Here is a 23,718-nt window from a genome sequence, read left to right as displayed (position 1 = left end):
GCAGTCATAACAGAGAAAGAGACTGAGACAGCCAGACATACATACCTCCTTCTGGCTACAGGTTTTGGGCCAAAACTTCAACAGCCCCTGAATCACCTGAGGATTGAACAGATTACATTTAGATCCAAGGAAGAGCCTTTAGTTTTTTCTGTCTGTCTTTAGTCAACAACCCAACAGTACTGTGCATAGGACGATAGCGCTGCAGTATTTTACATGCTATTTACCTAGGTACAATATGAGCTATTCATGATTTTGGACTAAATTGTTTGAGGAAGCTAGCATTGTTTGTCCCCTATATGACACTGGCACACACACATTCCTAGCACACAACATTCCTACAGCTTCACAGGAGAGCTGACATCCACAACCCATACGGAAAAGTAATATATGGCAGTGATCATATATTTAATACCCATATACACTTCATGACCAAAAGTATGTGGACACCTGCTCAAAATCATGGGCATTAATATGGAGTTGGTCCCCCCTTTGCTGCTATAACAGCCTCCATTCTTCTGGGAAGGCTTTCCACTAGATGTTTTAAATAGAAGTCAGTGTATTAGCTAGTATGACTATTTTAAATGCAGAGGATATTATGTTACTGTACTTACAGTACTTTCTAGTCTTTTATAGCATCTGACTGAATTATTCATCTTTTGCAGATGGAAATTCACCCAGGCTCGAACGTTTCAGTCCCAAAGAACGTCTGGCGGGCGGCCATGCAACCAGGCCAACAGTTCCACTGTGATGGCAAGAGCGCCGTGTGGTGCTTTAGATGTTGGCATGTTGCTGAAAAGCAACCTGAGAGTTATGTACAGAGATTGTCTAGACCGTAGAATTAGAATTACTAGAATGGGCATAGGCCCTTAGATCAGGGAGGAGCTCTCAGGCTCAATCACATTGGGTACTTTTTTTGGTGTCTCCCTCTCAGAATGCACATATAAAGGATAACAGGCGTTGTGTTGGAGATACATCGCCTGTGAAAAGAGGCTACTTGCTGTTCACCCAAACCAACACTTTCGGATGAGAATGTCCATTCTACTCATTCCAATTCTATGCGACAATGGCTGTGGTACAGTATGTATATGTATGTATTATTTGTAGCGTTGTACAGATAAAACAGTCATTATCTCCAGACCTAACTCAAATGTAAATATCTGGCTGTGTCTAGGGCTGTGGCGGTCACGAAATTTAGTCAGCCGGTGATTGTCAAGCAAACTGTCGGTCTCACGGTAATTGACCGTAAATTAACATAAACACATTTAGCATCTCCTGGCTTCCACACATAGCCTACAAGACACTGATGCAGACCTTTGGAACATCTACGTTATGAAAAGTATAATAAATCCATGTAATATAGCCTACCCCATCACAATAAATCCATTATTTATTTTAGACAGGTCTAAAGAAGCATGATATGAAGAAAATGTAGTCTATTTCAGAAGAAAATAATAGCATACTCTGAGTTGTCCTTATGTTATGTCCTGATGTTGTGGCTATGCCAAATGGCTGTGGGCTACACTAGTTCATTTTGCAGACAAGATTTTCTTAGAATCCCGAGGCATTATTTTATAGTATGAAGAATACAATTGAACAAAGCTGAATAAAATATAAATATTTTCTCCAAAGGATTTGAGGGAGTGCGCACATGAGGCTATTCTGTGTTGAGCAGTTAACAAAGAAATAGGTCCCTCATATATGCTTAATTTAGAGTTATTTATGTAACTTTAGTTGTTCTACAAACGTTGGGCTATATATTTAGATTTTTAATACATTGTAAGGCTGCATGATGAGACTAATGATGATCTGAAAAAAATTACTTGAAAGGCATGAAATCTGCTTTGTTTTTTGCACAGGCTGTACACAATTCAAGTCTCTCATTCACAATTTGACAAGCACTTGATAATGCCTTGAATTTCATGGCGGAATCCCATTTGTGGTCGTAATGCACCCTAAAAGAATCCATGCCTTTTGCGGCCCGCAGTGCTGCGTTGTGCCCTGCGCAATCCGAAGCACCTCACTCACATGGCTCTCCATCACGTCATCGGGTCTTTCTCACAGGCTACAAGTGAAAACAAGACACATCGGGGATGCAACTGCGCACATCCTTATCCAATTTCGAGGTGCATATGGAAGATATTGGAAGAACTGTCCACATTTACTTTTCATCAGCCACCAAGATGAGTAGGCCTAATGAACAGCAAAAGCACTAGCCTATTTCAATCTACTATCCCCCATAGTACACAATTAGACCTATTCTATGCAATAAATAAATATTCCAAACATAGTCTGGGACAGTGGTGGGGTGCAATAGAACCCAAATTAATACAACCAATAGTAAAAAAAAAATATTTGATGCAATGTGGCTGACACAACAGATCAGAACGTTTATAAACTATTAGGCTATTTCTTCACATTATAAGCGCAGCAATGCGCACATGGCAGTAGGCTATATGCGCAAATGTTCCATTAGCGGGAAAACACCATTATCAAAAGTGACCGCAAATGCAATTATGCATGTAATGATTTTATTATAAAGGTGTATTTTTATGATAAATTATCTTCCCCAAACTTGAAACACACTGCTTATCTATGCCAGTTAGCCTCTAAACCCCTTGTAAAGCGGATTAATGTGCTTAAATTAAGAAGTTATTTGGCCACTTTAGTTGTGATACAAACCTTATCAAAACATATAGGCCTACTGTATGAAAAAAAAAATGTATGCACTCACTAACTGTAAGTCGCTCTGGATAAGAGCGTCTGCTAAAATGACTAAAATGTGAAATGTACGGCCTAGGCTACATGAGGTGTGCGACTATGATTAGAAAAAGTTGCAAAACAAAAGGCAGTTTCTTATGTTGGGCATCATTCACAAGTGATAATATATCATTCACAAGTGATAGGCTAATATTGTCACCCATCAGACTATTCTTGATTTAATAGTCTTTACATATACTAAATAATATATGTGTGAAATTAGTTTTGTTTAGAATGGACCATTATTATGCACCTGTTTCGAAACAGCACTTAAAATAGCAAATGGAGGACACTTTTCCTGTGGTTCATTTTCATGCCAGCCAGGTAGGCTATACTCCTGTTGTAAAGATAAACAATGTGCTTAATAAACTCAGCAAGAAAAGTCCTCTCACTGTCAACTGCGTTTTCAGCAAACTTAACGTGTAAATATTTGTATGAACATAACAAGATTCAACAACTGAGACATAAACTGAACAAGTTCCACAGACATGTGACTAACAGTAAAGTAACATTCAGTATCCGGTGTGGCCACCAGCTGTATTAAGTACTGCAGTGCATCTCCTCCTCATGGACTGCACCAGATTTGCCGGTTCTTGCTGTGAGATGTTACCCCACTCTTCCACCAAGGCACCTGCAAGTTCCCTGACATTTCTGGGGGGAATGGCCCTAGCCCTCACCCTCCGATCCAACAGGTCCCAGACGTGCTCAATGGGATTGAGATCCGGGCTCTTCGCTGGCCATGGCAGAACACTGACATTCCTGTCTTGCAGGAAATCACGCACAGAACGAGCAGTATGGCTGGTGGCATTGTCATGTTGGAGGGTCATGTCAGGATGAGCCAGCAGGAAGGGTACCACATGAGGGAGGAGGATGTCTTCCCTGTAACGCACAGCGTTGAGATTACCTACAATGACAACAAGCTCAGTCCGATGATGCTGTGACACTCCGCCCCAGACCATGACGGACCCTCCACCTCCAAATCGATCCTGCTCCAGAGTACAGGCCCCTTCGACGATAAACGCGAATCCGACCATCCCCCCTGGTGAGACAAAACCGCGACTCGTCAGTGAAGAGCACTTTTTGCTAGTCCTGTCTGGTCCAGCTACGGTGGGTTTGTGCCCATAGGCGACATTGTTGCCGGTGCTGTCTGGTGAGGACCTGCCTTACAACAGGCCTACAAGCCCTCAGTCCAGCCTCTCTCAGCCTATTGCGGACAGTCTGAGCACTGATGGAGGGATTGTGCGTTCCTGGTGTAACTCGGGCAGTTGTTGTTGCCATCCTGTACCTGTCCCGCAGGTGTGATGTTCAGATGTACCGATCCTGTGCAGGTGCTGTTACACGTGGTCTGCCAATGCGAGGACCACCAGCTGTCCGTCCTGTCTCCCTGTAGTGCTGTCTTAGACGTCTCACAGTACGGCAATATATTTCTCTGGCCACATCTGCAGTCGTCATGCCTCCTTGCAGCATGCCTAAGGCACGTTCACGCAAATGAGCAGGGACCCAGGCCATCTTTCTTTTGGTGTTTTTCAGAGTCAGTTCATTAATTGTTTATGGTTCATTGAACAAGGATGGGAAACAGTGTTTAAAACCTTTACAATGAAGATCTGTGAAGTTATTTGGATTTTTATTAATTATCTTTGAAAGACAGGGTCCTGAAAAAGGGACATTTCTTTTTTTGCTGAGTTTATTAGGAAAGTTGAGAAATAAATATAGTAGGCCTAGCCTATAGAAATCTGATGGGATCCTCCTCTTTTAAATAGAGGCCATCACTCTGTTTTCTTACACAATTGCATAGCCTACAGAAATGTTGCGCAACATGAGCTCATGGGCTCTCATGAAGTGTTTGATTAGATTTTCGATTAGATTTGCATTGACGTCAGAGTGATTAGAGGGACAATAGAGTGCTGAGTACCAGGCAGTTAGCAAGTTTGGTAGGTTACTAATGACCATCAGCAGCATCAGAGCTTGGAGAAGCCTAATTACCGTGACTAAATGGTCACGTGGAATTTGACTGTCTTCATGACTGGTGACCGCCGGTGTGGCGGTAATACGGTCACCGCAACAGCCCTAGCTGTGACAATTCTAGAAGGCAAAGCTAAAAGGGGAGAAGATGGGGAGAAAAAAGACTGATTGGATCCTGAAAAAGTGACCGCAATAACTGGTGAGTAGCTTTTTGTTCATCAATTGCAAATGAGCATTTCACAATATTGTCATATTTTAAAAATAATATGACTTATGACTCATGGCATGCTAACTTCAATAATCTCTTTGGGCTGCAATTTCTGAGGCTGGTAACTCTAATGAACTTATCCTCTGCAGCAGAGGTAACTCTGGGTCTTCCTTTCTTGTGGCGGTCCTCATGAGAGCCAGTTTCATCATAGCGCTTGATGATCTTTGCGACTGCACTTGAAGAAACTTTCAAAGTTCTTGAAATGTTCCGGATTGACTGACCTTCATGCCTTAAAGTAATGATGGACTGTCGTTTCTCTTTGCTTATTTGAGCTGTTCTTGCCATAATATGGACTTGGTCTTTTACCAAATAGGGCTATCTTCTGTATACCAACCCTACCTTGTCACAACACTTGGCTCAAACGCATTAAGAAGGAAAGAAATTCCACAAATTAGCTTTTAACAAGACACACCTATTAATTGAAATACATTCCAGGTGACTACCTCATGAAGCCAAGAGTGTGCAAAGCTGTCATCAAGGCAAAGGGTGGCTACTTTGAAGAATCTCAAATATAAAATATATTTGTTTAACACTTTTTTGGTTAATACATGATTCCATGTGTTATTTCATAGTTTATGTCTTCACTATTATTCTACAATGTAGAAAATAGTACAAATAAAGAAAAACCCTTGAATGAGTAGGTGTTCTAAACCTTTTGACCGGTAGTGTATCTATAGCCATATATTACTTTTCCGTATGGGAACGTAGTGTCCCCATAGTAGAATGTAAGGAATGTTAGTTAGTTAGTTAGTTAGAGTACCGGTTCGGTGAGGGTGGGGTCCTTCTCCAGGAACTGGACAACACAGTAGGCCAGCTGAAAGGACAAAGAACAGGCAAGTGAGCTTACGTACTTATTGTTAACAGAAACATTCCAATGTGGTGTGTACTATCCACCGAGTGTACAAAACATTAGGAACACCTTCCTAATATTGAGTTGCACCCCTTTTTTCACTCAGAACAGCCTCAATTCGTCAGGGCATGGACTCTACAAGGTGTCAAGTGGTCCACATGGATGCTGGCTCATGTTGACTCCAATGTTTCACACAGTCAAGTTGGCTGGATGTCCTTTGGGTGGTTGACCATTCTTGATACACATCGGAAACTGTTGAGAGTGAAAAACCCAGCAGCAATGCAGTTCTTGACACACTCAAACCGGTGCGCCTGGTACCTTCTACCATACCCCATTCAAAAGCACTTTAAAATGTTGTCTTGCCCATTCACCCTCTGAATAGCACACATACACATATGTCTCAATTGTCCCAAGGCTTAAAAATCCTTCTTTAACCGGTCTGGCCCCCTTCATCTACACTGATTTAAGTGGATTTAACAGGTGACATCAATAAGGGATCATAGCTTTCACCTGGTCAGTCTATGTCATGGAAAGAGCAGGTGTTCCTAATGTTTTGTACACTTTCAAGTGTATAATACGGCCACTAGATGACACTGTTGTCCAAGGCTCTTTTTTTTTAGCACTTCATTTTAGCTCATGAGAGTTATGCTTACACAGGCTTCTACATCATCTACTGTTCACAAAGACTGACTTGACAGAACAACCGGGTAGCTAAGCTAATTACCACATCATACTATTGTATAACATTTTACCTATATTTCACTTTAAAACCCACATTATGCCAGTTATATTTTTCAGATTTAGATAGGTGCTAAAAATAGAAGAATGGTTGTCTTCTGAGAGAGAGTAGTTAAAGCAAACTCTTAAAATGGGTTATTTATTGATCTTGTATTAGGTGTTTGGTTACCTGTGCGTGGAACAGGGCCAGTCCTTTGGCGGTGTGCATGGGGATGAGCACCTTCATCAGGAACTGCTTGTGTTCCGCCTTCAACGGCAGTGCAAAGCCATTGATGATGCTGCGGATATACAAAAACAACGCTCCAATCAATCATCGCCTTGAGAGGCAAACATTAGCAAACACACATGCATGAGAGACAGTACACACACACACACACACACACACACACACACACAATACGGAGGGCAGGGTGGGTGGTCTGAGAGGCAGAGAGAGATGAGTATTCATAGCTAGAACCAGGGAGACATTTCACTGTTGAACAAAATAACGCATAATATTTTTTAAACAGGAAGCGCCCCCAGCTGCGACTGAGATTCCCAGAATTCTGTGGTTTTAAAGTGTTAACAGCAGAGCGGCCTGTAGAAACACTAAAGGGAACTTCTAGTGTATCGATATGAGAATATTAGCTCAAATGGAGATATTATGGCATATGAGTGTACATGGTTTCATGTCCTAGTTCCACCTAATAAAATGTAATGTGCTTGCTGTGCTGCTGCAGTTTTGTGCAGCATGCAGCTAGAGTCAAAGATCCTTGATATATGTTGATGCTGTCGATGCATGCTTGAAATCACACCACAAAAAACTCTGGACTCACCTCCCCAGTATCTCCAGGAGCTCGGCCACTCCATTGAAGTGATCGGTCTCGTAGATGAACCTACCAGAATCAGACAACACAAACACACACCATCATCAAACTTCAAATTACTACACAGCAACTAGCGGAGCATATGGCTCTGATTGGACACAATGGAGCAGAGAGAGTAAGACAGTGCATTAGGAAGGCTAAAATAGATGCTAACATTGATGCTCACCGAGTCGAATCACAACGTGTAAAAGATGTAAAATGTGCTCAGCCTCTGTAGCGCTCCTAACCCAACTAACCCCCCCCACCTCATTTGCAGAAAGCAGAGCAGTAGACCCAACAGCCCGAACAGAGCTCACCCCCCCTAAACAATTATTTTTTTGGGTGACCCATTTTGGGCTGTCTGGAAGCCATTGGCACTGCCCTGCCAGTCAGACCGTGCAGAGGGCATGGAGGCTCGAATGGAGCACTTGAATGCCCTCCGATGGCATTTTTAATCCCGGCGGCAGATGGTCAATGTCGAGCGGGCCCCTCCCAAAATCAACAATGAGTAAAGCGTTTCTCTGTAACCAGAGCAACAGGAATCTCTGCTGTGCTTCTGTGTCACATGATTCTTTTCTTTTTTTAATATACTTGAGTAATGCGAATGGAGGTACTGTTTTGCTAGTGGTCGTGACTTGAGATGAGACATTATGTTTGGGGTTAGGAGTGGAGCCCGAAGGATTGAGAAAAGCTCAACATTATTGCAATCCAAAATAATGACTCTACTGTCATCATAGTACTGCATCTAGAAAGTCTAAAACTATCCTTTATGAGAGTCCCGTTTGACTTTTGACCCTATGACCAAAGGACATTTTCTGTGCACTGACACCAGATGTGCTGTGGGGTCTGACGTAGTCTATCTACCAGATGTCCCCAAGCCGCTGCTGCTGTTTCTGTCTGAAAGAGCATGGCTGGGAAAGCCTGCCAAGGAAACACTCACAGCAGCACAGTTCCCCTTCTCAGCCAGGGCATTGACAGAAAGAAGAGGGGAAGCTAAATGACAGGTGTGGGATTTCAGAGACATACGGGTGGTTGCGGTGTGAAAAGAGGAGGTCGTCAGTGCTCACATTGTAAAAAGAGCCAACTGGAGAAAAACACAAGGGTCGTATTCATTAGGCAACAAGCGTGGACTACCTGAACTCGTCCAATGATAAATGCTAATTTCTATTCCGTTGCGAAACGTTTTGCTACGGTAGGCCCTAATGAATACGGCCATGGACCTTGTATGGGCCGAGCTGCGGGGGGTTTAAACCCAGTTTGACGGATCCCTGTGTGGGTCTCTGAAGGAGGCCCTGCTGTTTGTTTCTGTGAACGAGGGGCACTTCACTATTCACTCACCGCAAGAAGATGTTGTTGATCTGCTTCCTGATGAAAGCCCGCAACCCCAGGAACTTCCCGTAGATCCGATGCAGGACAGTCTTCAGGAAGTCCCTCTCCCGGGGGTCCTCGCTGTCAAACAGTTCCAGGAGCTGCCATGGACAAAGAGGAGACAGAGAGAGAATGGAAGAGAGAGAGGGACAGAGAAAGAGGACACCAAGTTATATCCTAGCTTCCCAGTGTCATTCCCAAAGCATTCCAAAAGCTAGAATATAAAGTTTTGTTTCTGACTGGGCTCTGTCTCTCTCCATGGTGACAGTGGAGTTCCGCTTAGATTTTATTTCCAGACGCTGTGCAAAGAGCCCGTGAAGCAAAGCAATACCCAGGCCCTCTGTTACCAAACTTGTCAACAGAAACAAATAGAAGCCTAAACATACAGAGGTCCCATTCACACCTACAGAGGGTGGTATAAAAAGAAAATAAACAATTTAAAAGACAGTTTCAACTAAAGCTTACAACCGCTATCACCAAACGCAACACATATAATCCACTATATGCCTGCTGGTAGTCATCTAGGCAAAGAGTGGACATAATCAAATCATATCTTATTGCAGCTATCGCATGCACATGTAGGCACCGTATTGTATATAGATACAAACCCCTGGCATAGAATAAGGCTATTTCCATCCTTCTGTATGATGAGTCATTAGTACTGTAACGTTACTCTTTAAAGGAGCGGAATGGTTTAGAAATATGCCACTGAGCCCAGAGGAATAGCCTAGCTAGCTCTGATCTCGGGCGGGTCCTAAAATGTGGGCTTCGTCTGTCTATGGGGTTGCCAGCACCACAATGACAGGGTCGCCATTCCAGCAGAGCAGTGCCACAATTACAGTCCTGCCTTACTCCCCCAGCCTGACACCAAACGCAGCAACCTCCCCTGTTGCAGACACAAAGATGCAACTAGGCTTCATCCCAATACTCTTCATGGTTTCCTTTGCAATGTACTTACTGTAAACCCTGCACTGATTCGACAGGACTGTTGGCCTACAAGCAACACGGAATCATGTTTCTGCTGTTTTCATGCCATGATGCTTAGTCTAACTCCATCAAGTCTGTTTAAATCAGTGAGCACAAGGAAATAGGCCATAGGAAAGGATGCTGCTGCTTGGTATTATTGGAATGTGGCCCCTACCAGACTATGATTCAGCCATGCAGGAGGCCAGGGGCCAGGGTCAATATTCAATCACCATCAGTGATAATCAAGACCCGACCAGTGGGATTTCACCCAGAGGCTAATGCAGTTTGTCCTGAACTTGACCTTTGCTATGTCTGTTACGTTACAGCAGCACTAGGAGCTGAGCGGACGGTGTTCATCCGAGCATATGTTGTGTTCTGCAAGGTCACCCAAGAAGAGCCCCATGTCTCTACCACAAAGCGCACAGAGGGACACTGTACTGTGAGACATTACAGATAATGAGTAGAACAGAGTACAATACAGAACGATCCTATCCAAGGTTGTGTTCAGTAGTGCACACCGTAGCAAAATGTTTTGCAACAAAAATTATATGTTGTCACTAGACAGGTAGGTACTAAGTACCTCCCTGTTCCAATATCTTTTCTCCCTTACAGAACATGACCCAGCTGTCTTTTTTTTATTTTGGTGTGGGGGGGAGGAGTAGATCAGCTTTAATATTGCAGATAGATTGTAACTTCCACCAATGTAATTGTCTGCATCACTTCCAATCCCCCATTTTTTTTCTCTCGCAAATATATATATACACACACACCCAGCTGTCTTAAATGCCTTCTTCCATGTCCTCTGCCTCTGCCAATGTCTACGTACCAGCTAGCACAGCGGTTTCTCTTAATTGCCTTTGGCCCCGTGTTCAAACACAGTACGGCTGCTTTGAAATAAGTCAATCAGTGCACATAAAGTCACTCTCACATTACAGCCTGTGTTCCAACCAACCTCCAGCAAGGTCGATTCTCTCTGCAAAAGTGTAGTTACTTATGGTTCAACTGAAATGACCAGGCTTTTTTCCCCCCGAACAAGCCATTAGGTTTCTAAAACCTACACTGAAAGTATAGTTATTTTCTCTGCAGGTCTAAGGCTACCTTCAGCCGCAGATAAACGCAGCAACGCGAAGAGCTACGTTCTGCTAAATGTAATAGAAAGCAGCGTTGAGCTCAGTTTGAACACCTCTTATGATATCGATCGGGAAGCAGAACAACAGGTCTCTATTTTTTTTTAAAAGCCCAGACACCCACTGAGACTGGGTTTGAAGGAGAATGGTGCATAAACAAAATGACTGATCCTCATCCAGTCTGTTTATGTGCAGCAGCAATCTCTGAGAGAAGCTTAGAGAATGGTCTCGAATGAGCTTGACACTGCGTGACAGAAAAGTTATCGCACCCCCGGCTGTGTGTGTGTGTGTGTGAGTGTGCTGTGTGTACACACTATGCACATGCATTTGAGAGAGCTGTAGACAGACTTGTATTATGGGTGTGTTATAATGCATGTACAGTCTACACTGTAGCTAGCTGTGTGCAGTACGTTGATTGAGAAGGCCGAGAGAGGGAGGGAGGGAGGAAGTGGGTCTGGAGCAGCTACATAAACAAGCGGGGTGTATCCACGGGGATGTCTTGACCTCTAGCGCATCCTCTCGCTTCCTATCTGCCCCGGCTGAGCCTCAGTCTGTGCTCCAAGGTGAAAACAGCCCCCCTGGCATGCCTGCCTGCAGCTCGCTTTCCTTTCGCTGCTTGCCAATGATGTGACGGCACGGTTTAATAATAACCTCCCTGCATGGTAAACGGTTCAATCAGAGGCACTGTGTCCCAAATGGCACAGAACGGGGGAGAACAGAGGGAACGTATGGCGGTCGAGAGACCACTGTCACTAAGTGTTTTATGTTTTGACAACACATAGGGCCGCCCTAAGAGGTTCACAGCATACATCTAATGATAGGGATTAGACTCACGCAAATAGCCTCTTTCTACCGTCAGTAGCCTAACCTGTGTTATATACAGGAAGAAAATTCAATACTGGTTAACAATACTTAAGAGTACAAAATTGCATGTGTGCGCACACACCCACACCCGAGACAGTGTAAAAATAGAAAGTATAGAAAGTAAAAAATGAGAAAGGGAACAGAGAAAGAGAATGCTACTGTAGGCCTACTTTGAATGCATGACTCATAATAGGTTTCAGCGATGCATCTTTTAAAGTGACTAAACAGCAAATGGCCTGTTCAGGTTCAGGATACGGCCGGGGCCGGTGAGAATAACTCCTCACTAACACCTGTCAGTCAGCCTGTCAGTCAGTCACACCAGTCAGTCAGCTAGCCTGTCAGTCAGTCACACCAGTCAGTCAGCTAGCAAGTCAGTCAGCTATCCAGTAAGTCACAATAGTCAGTCAAACAATCAGCCAGCCAGTCAGTCAGTAAGAACAGAATGTGCCGAGTGATTCCCCTGCCATGTTGTTTGTCCCAGCAGGCCCGCTCTCCCAGTCCCCCTGCCCTGACAAGCACAGCGCTGACAGTGAAGACATGGGCATTCTGATCATACCACAGCAGCAGTCATTAAAGAGCGACTGCCTCTAAAAACAACTAATCCCTTTGAAAACGGCCTGTGTGGCATCGAGTCAGAAACATTTATTCTAGTGTCAAAATGTACTACGAAGTGTAAATAGGATCATTTAAGATATAAAATCAGTCTCATCTAAAACAAATTTTGGAATTACAATTATGTCAACAAATCATGCTCTCTTTCGCCAAGCTCCATGTGCAAATCACCCCTCTGCTCACTTCGCTTCCCTTCATTGAATGGGGCTCTGTTGTTTCCTTTGTTTCTTGTTGTTTCTTTTACGCCTGCTACGTTATGTTCAATCGCCCCCAACACGTTCAAAGGATCAGGGCCGTTTGAGACCGAAAAGCCCTATACGGATTGACCAACTATGGTTTGCATGCCCTGCCGAAGGACGCTATCATGCGGAATAGGTGGTTGGAGTTCGTTGGTCCCCAGTGGTGGTGATTATACCAGTAGCTAAATCATAGACTGCTGGTTATGTATATTTTGATCATCATTATCACTATCATCGCTAGCATAGCTGATGTTAGCTAGCTAACTACCCAAGCAACGTTAGCTAACAAGCTATCTAACTAACCTAACTCGCTAGCTACCTAGCTCGCTAGCTGCCTAACGTTAGCCTACCTCAATACAACTCAGATTTGTCTTGGAACACAATAACTTCAAAGCGAAGGCAAATAATTAGTAGGAAAACCTTTTGTCATGATTGTGATGTCGCCAGACTGACTTTAGATGCAGTATAACTTTAGCCAGCTAACTAAGATTGAGGGGACCACCATATTTTAGCCAGCTAACATTAGCATTGCTAGCTATTTTTGACAAACTTTTGCTAGTAACAGTAATGACAACATTGGCATCTCTCTAAAGTAAATTTGATGACATAATACGGCAAAGTTGTTTCCTACTAATTATTTGGCTACTTTAGCAATGTCATCGTATTTCCATGCCACTAAGTTAGTGTAATTTAGACGAAACCGTCACAGCCTCTGAGGGGCACAAATAAATATTGGATGCAGCTATGGTGGTACTAGCTCACTCATGTCTGACTACAACAGTGTACTAACTAGCAGCAACAAACTCAAACCAACCCAGGGACATAACAAAACATGTCACAGTTGGTTGCATAGTGTAACAGTGTCACCGGCCTGACTCTAATCCAATCTGGAGCTAGTCAGTCTAAATCTGTAAAGCATAGAATTAGCTTCCAAACGAGATTACGTTATTTCTCAAGCTATGTTTATAATTGTGCCCTGATGATATGGACAGCTTTATCAACAATGACAGATAATGTGTGCTATGTGAAAAGTTGTATTAAAAAATACCCGTCTTGATAAACTAGTAGGCTAATTCCCCAGCCAAGCAGATACAAACAGTAGAGACATTTTGGTTGTGAAGTGCATTACCAAAAAGCTTTGTCTTTTCTTTAGAACAAAAAGCTATTTACCACTTGTCTGTCTATTATATCACCCTGTCACAGGCCCTCCCAGTCTACACCATCTCATTAGATTGCCTGCTACAGTTGTTCGAGAGATGTTCAGTTTGCAGCCGAACATGCAGCATAGAGAAGACCAGCAAGGGGGCCCTCATCAGCATCATGCAGATATGCCTTCCCTGTGAGCATTCCTATGAATGGAACAGTCAGCCACATGTTGGAAAGTATCCGGCCAGCAACCTTCATCTGTCAGCGGCAACAGCTTTCACTGCTCATCATTTGTACAAATACAGAAGGTAACCCGCTTCTTACTTTGATTCATTTGATAGCCCAATTGTGAAACATAATTAATGTAAACTGACATTATTTGTTGCTTATTTTCTACTTCTTTGATGAATATAATGTCCAGGGCATAACCTAGTCTGGTGGAACCAGCCTGATCGCTGTGTTCACCATTCTATTTTATGATATCTGAAGTGAAATAAAAAGGTGAACGCAGCGATCAGGTTGGTTCCACTAGGCTAATCATAACCACCACTGATAATGTATTCAGTGCTCTGTCTTTCTGTCGGTCTGTGTCTGTCCGACCAGTATCTTTGATGAGGGGCCAGGAGGTGATCCATGCTGCTATGCCCATCAATGGGGCTCTGGTAAAGACCTCACCTCCAGCCTCACCTCTTGCCTGCTAACCAACAGTCGTGAATGGGGAGAACAGAATTAGGTAGGTTTAGTCTGACCTGTTCAAACTTCAACATAGTACAGTTGAAGTCGGAAGTTTACATACACTTAGGTTGGAGTCATTAAAACTTGGTTTTTCAACCACTTCACAAATTTCTTGTTAACAAACTATAGTTTTGGCAAGTCGGTTAGGACATCTACTTTGTGCATGACACAAGTAATTTTTCCAACAATTGTTTACAAACAGATTATTTGACTTATAATTCACTGTATCACAATTCCAGTGGGACAGAAGTTTACATACACTAAGTTGACTGTGCCTTTAAACAGCTTGGAACATTCCAGAAAATGATGGCATGGCTTTAGAAGGTTCTGATAGGCTAATTGACATCATTTGAGTCAATTGGAGGTGTACCTGTGGATGTATTTCAAGGCCTACCTTCAAACTCAGTGCCTCTTTGCTTGACATCATGGGAAAATCAAAAGAAATCAGCCAAGACCTCAGAAAAAAAAATTGTAGACCTCCACAAGTCTGGTTCATCCTTGGGAGCAATTTCCAAACGCCTGAAGGTACCACGTTCATCTGTACAAACAATAGTTCACAAATATAAACACCATGGGACCACGCAGCGGTCATACTGCTCAGGTAGGAGATGCATTCTGTCTCCTAGAGATGAACGTACTTTGGTGTGAAAAGTGCAAATCAATCCCAGAACAACAGCAAAGGACCTTGTGAAGATGCTGGAGGAAACAGGTACAAAAGTATCTATATCCACAGTAAAACGAGTCCTATATCGACATAACCCGAAAGGCCGCTCAGCAAGGAAGAAGCCACTGCTCCAAAACCGCCATTAAAAAGCCAGACTACGGTTTGCAACTGCACATGGGGACAAAGATCGTACTTTTTGGAGAAATGTCCTCTGGTCTGATGAAACAAAAATAGAACTGTTTGGCCATAATGACCATCGTTATGTTTGGAGGAAAAAAGGGAGGGCTTGCAAGCCGAAGAACACCATCCCAACCGTGAAGCACGGGGGTGGCAGCATCATGCTGTGGGGGTGCTTTGCTGCAGGAGGGACTAGTGCACTTCACAAAATAGATGGCATCATGAGGAAGGAAAATTATGTGGATATATTGAAGCAACATCTCAACACATCAGTCAGGAAGTTAAAGCTTGGTCGCAAATGGGTCTTCCAAATGGACAATGACCCCAAGCATCCTTCCAAAGTTGTGGCAAAATGGTTTAAGGACAACAAAGTCAAGGTATTGGAGTGGCCATCACAAAGCCCTGACCTCAAGCCTATAGAAAATGTGTGGGCAGAACTGAAAAAGCGTGTGCGAGCAAGGAGGACTACAAACCTGACTCAGTTAAACCAGCTCTGTCAGGAGGAATGGGCCAAAATTCACCCAACTTATTGTGGGAAGCTTGTGGAAGGCTACCCGAAACGTTTGACCCAAGTTCAAAAATGTAAAGGCAATGCTACCAAATACTAATTGAGTGTATATACATTTCTGACCCACTGGGAATGTGATGAAAGAAATAAAAGCTGAAATAAATCACTCTACTATTATTCTGACATTTCACATTCTTAAAATAAAGTGGTGATCCTAACTGACCTAAGACAGGGAATTCTTACTAGGATTAAATGTCAGGAATTGTGAAAAACTGAGTTTAAATGTATTTGGCTAAGGTGAATGTAAACTTCCGACTTCAACTGTATATGTTTGTGTGTCAGATATCACCCATCCCTAACTGCCATTGGTAATAGAACAGTGACTGTGTGTATGTGTTTACAGATGCATGAGATGCAGAAAGACCTGACGCTCAACACATCCACTCAAAACATCCACAATGAGGTGATTACTAATAACACAGTACAGCACACATGTCCATTTTCATTCCATGTGTCACTGATGAACTCTGCATCAACTCTGCCTATTTCTACAGATGGACTGGAGATGCTTTTACTAGACGGCAGCCTCAGTCGTTTGATGGGGAGAACATAATTGGTTAGGTTTTATCTGACCTGTTCGAACTTCAACATAGTACCTGTTTGTGTGTCGTATATTACCTAACTGCCATTGGTAATAGAACAGTGACTATGTGTGTGTGTGTTCACAGAAACATGTATGGAGCCAGCACATGGAGACTTGCAAGATGATGTGATGAAGTCCAGACTGACAGACGGGCTTGATACTGATGTCTCTAAATGGAGAGAGACCTGGCACTTGGCATTAACATTTTAATAGACAACTTTTACTTGAATTGTCTTTTTTTATTATTGAATTGAATGGTATCAGTCAATATGGGGAGGGAGAAAACCCTGTGTATTTTGAACCAGGATCTGGGAACTCCTGTGGTATACCAGACACCACTCTGACATGTTTTGCCAAGGTAGCCCCATTACCACCAGACAAAATGCCGATAGGCACAGTATCTGTATCGGCTGGGAATTACAAAGAAACATGAAAGGTGCACATTGATATATTAGCATAACACTGCTTCTATGGTATTATGTAAAGGGTTGTTTATTCTACATTGACCGGTTACTACTTTGAAAGTTATCAAAACACTTAGTTTCGAATATCTACATAAATTCAGCAATGGCATTCTTCTCATATTACTCTGTAGGCTACCGACTTATTCAAAGCTCCCTTCAGCATCTCACCATACATCTGCCTGTGGTTATTGAACTCAACCTGCAGGAGGTGTGTTTGTTGTGATTGAGTGGGGAGAAACAGCCTACGGGCAAGGTTCTGACAGATGGGTGTGTCTTGGTGGTGGTAAGGATTCACCCAAGAAACACCCACATTATACCACAGCACTAAGCCAACTCACGTTTGGCTTATGTCATGGCCGCCAACGTTTCTTGAGGAGCAAGCCAAAAAACAAAGCCAAATCAGCGGGTGCAGTTCCCCTTTAAGTGTGTATGTACAGCATATTCAGACCCCTTGACTTTTTCCGCATTTTGTTACGTTACAGCCTTATTCTAGAATGGATTCAATTGTTTCCCCCCTCATCAATTTACACACAATACCCCATAATGACAAAGCAAAAACAGGTTTTTAGAAATGTTTAAAAATATATATATAAAAAGAAATTAAACGGAAATATCACATTTACATAAGTATTCAGACCCTTTACTCAGTACAGGGTCTGAATACGTTTTTGGGGTACACTTCCCCAGATCTGTGCCTCGACACAAACCTGTCTCAGAACTCTACAGACAATTCCTTCAACCTCATGGCTTGGTTCTTGCTTTGACATGAACTGTCAACTGTGGGACCTTTTATAGACAGGTGTGTTCCTTTCCAAATCATGTCCAATCAATTGAATTTAAAACAGGTGGACTCCAATCAAGATGTAGAAAACATCTCAAGGATGATCAATGGAAACAGGACGCACCTGAGCTCAATTTTGAGTCTCATAGCAAAGGGTCTGAATACTTACGTAAATAAGGTATTTCTGTTTACATATGTATATACAGTGCCTTCGGAAAGTATTCAGACCCCTTGACATTTTTTCCACATTTGTTACGTTACAGCCTTATTCTAAAATTTATTAAAATTAGTTTTTTCCCCTCATCAATCTACACACAATACCCCATAATGACATAAAAATCAGACCCTTTACTCAGTACTTGGTTGAAGCACCTTTGGCAGCGATTACAGCATCGAGTCTTCTCGTATGATGCTACAAGCTTGGCACACCTGTATTTGGGTAGTTTCTCCCATTCTTCTCTGCAGATCCTCTCAAGCTCTGTCAGGTTGGATGGGGAGCGTTGCTGCACAGCTATTTTCAGGTCTCTCCAGAGATGTTCGATCGGGTTCAAGTCTGAGCTCTGGCTGGGCCACTCAAGGACATTCAGAGACTTGTCCCGAAGCCACTCCTGCGTTGTCTTGGCTGTGTGCTTAGGGTCATTGTCCTGTTGGAAGGTGAACTTTCACCCCAGTCTGAGGTCCTTCGCCCCAGATTGGCCGAGCGTCCACCTCTAGGAAGAGTCTTGGTGGTTCCAAACTTCTTCCATTTAAGAATGATGCAGGCAACTGTTCTTGGGGACCTTTGGAAAGTGCATTCGGAAAGTATTCAGACCCTTTGACTTTATCCACATTTTGTTACGTTACAGCCTTATTATAAAATGGATTAAATAAATAAAACATCTCAATCTACACACAATACCACATGATGACAACGCGAAAACAGGTTTTTAGAAAATTTTGCAAATGTATAAAAAATAAAAAACTGAAATGGCTTATATACACTACCGTTCAAAAGTTTGGGTTCACTTAGAAATGTCCTTCAAATGAGTTTGAATAGGAAATATAGCAAAATGCATAGGAAATGTAGTCATTGACAAGGTTAGAAATTATGATTTTTAATATAAATAATAATTGTGTCCTTCAAACTCCACTTTCGTCAAAGAATCCTCCATTTGCAGCAATTACAGCCTTGCAGACCGTTGGCATTCTAATTGTCAATTTGTTGAGGTAATCTGAAGAGATTTCACCCCATGATTCCTGAAGCACCTCCCACAAGTTGGATTGGCTTGATGGACACTTCTTACGTCCCATACTGTCAAGCTGCTCCCACAACAGCTCAATAGGGTTGAGATCCGGTGACTGTGCTGGCCACTCCATTATTGACAGAATACCAGCTGACTGCTTCTTCCCTAAATACTTCTTGCATAGTTTGGAGCTGTGCTTTGGCTCATTGTCCTGTTGTAGGAGGAAATTGTCTCCAATCAAGCACCGTCCACAGGGTATAATAATAATAATAATAATATAATGGCATGGCTTTGCAAAATGGAGTCTTCCTTCTTCAAGATCCCTTTTACCCTGTACAAATCTCCCACTTTACCACCACCAAAGCACCCCCAGACCATCACATTACCTCCACAATGCTTGACAGATGGCATCAAGCACTCCTCCAGCATCTTTTCATTTGGTCTGCGTCTCACAAATGTTCTTCTTTGTGATCCGAACACCTCAAACTTCGATTCGTCTGTCCATAAAATGTTTTTCCAATCTTCCTCTGTCCAGTGTCTGTGTTCTTTTTCCCATCTTAATCTTTTCTTTTTATTGGCCAGTGAGATATGGCTTTTTCTTTGTAACTCTGCCTAGAAGGTCAGCATCCCGGAGTCGCCTCTTCACTGTTGACGTTGAGACTGGTGTTTTGCGGGTACTATTTAATGAAGCTGCCAGTTGAGGACCTGTGAGGCGTCTGTTTCTCAAACTAGACACTAATGTATTTGTCTTCTTGCTAAATTGTGCACCGGGGCCTCCCACACCTCTTTCTATTCTGGTTAGAGCCAGTTTGCGCTGTTCTGTGAAGGGAGTAGTACACAGCGTTGTACGAGATCTTCAGTTTCTTGGCAATTTCTCGCATGGAATAGCCTTCATTTCTCAGAACAAGAATAGACTTTCAGAAGTTTCAGAAGAAAGTTATTTGTTTCTGGCCATTTAGATTCTGTAATTGAACCCACAATTGCTGATGCTCCAGATACTCAACTAGTCTCAAGGCGGCCAGTTTTATTGCTTCTTTAATCAGCACAACAGTTTTCAGCTGTGCTAACATAATTGCAAAAGGGTTTTCTAATGATCAATTAGCCTTTTAAAATGATAAACTTGGATTAACAAACACAACGTGCAATTGGAACACAGGACTGATGGTTGCTGATAATGGGCCTCTGTCCGCCTATGTAGATATTCCATAAAAAAAATCAGCAGTTTCCAGCTACAATAGCCATTTACAACATTAACAATGTCTACTGTATTTCTGATCAATTTGATGTTATTTTAAATGGACAAAAAAATGGATTTTCTTTCGAAAACAAGGACATTTCTAAGTGACCCCAAACTTTTGAACGGTAGTGTAAGTATTCAGACCTTTTGTTATTAGACTCTAAATTGAGCTCAGGTGTATCCTGTTTCCATTTATAATCATTGAGATGTTTCTACAACTTGATTGGAGTCCACCTGTGGTAAATTAAATTGATTGGACATTATTTGGAAAGACAGTTGACAGTGCATGTCAGAGCATTCATAAATGGAAGAAGTTTGGAACCACGAAGACTCTTCCTAGAGCTGGCCGCCCGGCCAATGGTCACTGACAGAGCTCCAGAGTTCCTCTGTGGAGATGGGAGAACCTTCCAGAAGGACAACCATCTCTGCAGCACTCCATCAATCAGGCCTTTATGGTAGAGTGGAAGCCACTCCTCAGTAAAAGGCACATGACAGCCCGCTTGGAGTTTGCCAAAAGGCACCTAAAGGACTCTCAGACCATGAGAAACAAGATTCTCTAGTCTGATGAAACCAAGATTGAAGTCTTTGGCCGGAATGCCAAGCGCCACGTCTGGAGGAAACATGGCACCATCCCTACGGTGAAGCATGGTGGTGGCAGCATCATGCTGTGGGGATGTTTTTCAGCGGCAAGGACTGGGAGACTAGTCATGATCGAGGGAAAGATGAACGGAGCAAAGTACAGAGAGATCCTTGATGAAAACCTGCACCAGAGCGCTCAGGACCTCAGACTGGGGCGAAGGTTCACTTTCCAACAGGACAACAACCCTAAACACACAGCCAAGACATTGCAGGAGTGGCTTCGGGACAAGTCTCTGAATGTCCTTGAGTGGCCCAGCCAGAGCCCTGACTTGAACCCGATCTAACATCTCTGGAGAGACTTTAAAATCCCATCTAACCTGACAGAGCTTGAGAGGATCTGCAGAGAAGAATGGGAGAAACTCCTCAAATACAGGTGTCAAGGCCTGTCTCTAACAAGCTTACAGAGAGACAGGAGAAAGCACTGACACTACAACAACAAAAAACAGGGCTTGTTCTGCCCTCCCTCCGCCCATCTTCCCCAGCCTCTCTCTGACCACAGTCCCCTTTTCTCTTCCTGCAATGTAAACAGGGAGTTATTCAAAGCTCCCCACGACACCACTCGCATCATGGAAATTTAGCCTGAGCACCTCGGATGCTGCAGCTCGGCCAACATTCCAGGCTGTAGCATTAGTCCCCGTTCACTCCATCGCCCTGGGGAAAGGAGGACGGCTCGATAAATACGCACGGCACAGCCCTGGTGGGTTGCCGCTGAAGAGCTCCTGCAAGGGTGAGACTGGATCGTATTCATTAGGGCACACCGTAGCAAAACATTTAATTACAGAAAGCGAAAACCTGCGTTTCTTATTGACAGCCCAGGTTGTATCTCCCAGTTTGTCGGTTTTCTACCATTAATACAACCCAGGTCTCCCCTGGGTGAGCCGTACAGATCCTGGAATACCAAGCCGAAGCATACGAGGACTATCTGTTAACAGGGCAGACATGCCCATGAGAAACTAGGCTAAATGCTGAAACTGACACTGAAGAAATGTACAAGCTGTTGTTGTAAGATGACATGCTCCAAAGGGACACTACATGCCTCCATCAACTGATGTTCACAAGATGTCAGATACTGTGTGTGACTGTGAGAGCGAACTGTTGCATCTCGCTTATCTCAATATCCTAGCATATTCATTGATAATAGGCCCTGCTTTACTGAAGTTGCGAGACATTGCAAGCCAAGAAATTGCGAGATGCAGCATTCCATTGCGAGATGCAGCATTCCATTGCGAGATGCATCTTTTGATTGCCGATAGACAGGCCTAGTACATGTTCTGACTGTCTGCCTGGTGGCCAACCTGCCTTTACTGTGCCCCACCCCTCTCTCTCAGTCCCTCGCTAGCTTGCTATGAAAGATGCAAGTTTCTTTTCTTCTCAGAAGTACGGCAACTAATCAGTTTCCTCTGTTCCAAAAATGCTGATTCTTAGAGTCGATTCCTCCACCACTACGTCGTCGTCGTTAACGGTTGGAAAAATGGCAGAGAAAGGCAAGCGACAGCAGCGAAGTCCTGTATGGCAATACTTTGAGAAGTTAAATGAGAAGGAAATGCAAACTTTCCAAAGTGAAATTGAGGCACAGTAATGGTAGTACAGGTGCAATGCTTAACAATCTGAATTCACGTTCTTATCGCTTTAAAGGAAAACCAATACAAAAATGGCAGTTTAAACGTTAAGAAAATATGTCTATTTGGCACATCCCTTTACACCATAGCAAACCACAGCAAAATGTTTCGCAACGGAACACATTATGCAACAAAAACAACCGTTTTTTTATTGGTCAAGTTGAACGTTTCGGCCGTTTGCTTCCTTGCGAATACACCCCTGCTGATGGTGATGTCAGGTGGCCATTTGAGTGACTGACGATGACGGCATGAAATCTGAGGGGATAAGGGTCATTGACGGGTCAGTGTGACATCAGATGCGATGCTTACCTGCAGCACGAACTTCTGATCAATGTAACGCTTGGCGATGCTGGGCTGAAAGTCTGGGTTCTCCAAGAATCGCAGAAGGAACTCATAGACAAGCTGGAAAAAGTAAATAAAATAAAAATCCATGAAAAGGTACATGAAATGTACATAAAGCTTATACTAACAGGTATAACACATTCGTAAAGAAAAGTCAAGTTAAGAAGAGGTCAAGTTAAAGTGACATGGTTTTACCTGTATGTGTGGCCATGAGGCCTCTAGAGTGGGCTCGTCCTCCTCTGGGTCAAAATCGGGGTTGTCACTCGGTGGAAGAGTCCGCAAAATGTTGGTGCAGATCTGTGAAAAAGAGGACGACATTTAATGAACACACTAAAACTGCCAAAAATTACACAAAAGCACTTGGCCAAAGGGCAAACTTACACCCAATCTCTGTGGCAAACAGACCTTAGATTTGGTGAGCTACATGAAATTCAAAGATGATACAGGTGTTTACTGAGGTATTACACTGTTTATCCATTAGGTTTCCACTCATACAATACATAATGAAAGAAGAACCAGAATTATCTTTCCTAAGATATTTCATGTCCAATGCAGTTCGGCCAGCTGTTACAGTCAAACTAAAGTATAATTAAGCAATAAGGCCTGAGAGCTGTGGTATATTTAACAATTCACCGATACGTAAGGCTTTCCTAGTCGATGGCCAAACATTTCTGTAAAAGGTTTTGCGCAGTTTGCAGTAGGTGTTCATTTTGAACCATTTAATGTGTCTGAAGGTACAAACTCCACCTACCAGGCAGGCTCGGAGAGCAAAGCAAGTGTACCTATAGGCCTACTGCTGGCCAATCAAATAGCTCACCATGTCTGCAGCTTTCACTAGCCCACAGCGAAGTTGATAGTCGACTGTGTAAAATGTCAAAACTTCAAAAAAACATGTCTAGAGAGACTGTCAACAAATACAGCAAAGAGTTCATGTTTAAGATTTT

At 43.0% G+C, this 23,718-nt stretch overlaps 1 protein-coding gene across 1 annotated transcript in view; it reads right to left on the bottom strand.

Moving 5' to 3' along the window:
* Positions 1 to 23,718, bottom strand: part of LOC121549097 (serine/threonine-protein phosphatase 2A 56 kDa regulatory subunit alpha isoform) — a 111,721-nt gene that overhangs the window by 5,747 nt on the left and 82,256 nt on the right. The window contains exons 3-9 of the mRNA XM_041860930.2: positions 22,970 to 23,071; positions 22,742 to 22,834; positions 8,759 to 8,889; positions 7,391 to 7,450; positions 6,745 to 6,853; positions 5,748 to 5,801; positions 46 to 96 (exon numbers count right to left, since the gene is read on the bottom strand). Of these exons, the coding sequence (XP_041716864.1) occupies positions 46 to 96; positions 5,748 to 5,801; positions 6,745 to 6,853; positions 7,391 to 7,450; positions 8,759 to 8,889; positions 22,742 to 22,834; positions 22,970 to 23,071 (600 nt within the window). The remainder of the gene's footprint in view (positions 1 to 45; positions 97 to 5,747; positions 5,802 to 6,744; positions 6,854 to 7,390; positions 7,451 to 8,758; positions 8,890 to 22,741; positions 22,835 to 22,969; positions 23,072 to 23,718) is intronic.

Source organism: Coregonus clupeaformis, chromosome 33, assembly GCF_020615455.1.
Source record: "Coregonus clupeaformis isolate EN_2021a chromosome 33, ASM2061545v1, whole genome shotgun sequence".
In the NCBI taxonomy this organism is placed as follows: domain Eukaryota; kingdom Metazoa; phylum Chordata; class Actinopteri; order Salmoniformes; family Salmonidae; genus Coregonus; species Coregonus clupeaformis.
The sequence above is the reverse complement of the archived record's forward strand: the minus strand, read 5'-3'. Positions and strand labels throughout refer to the sequence as shown.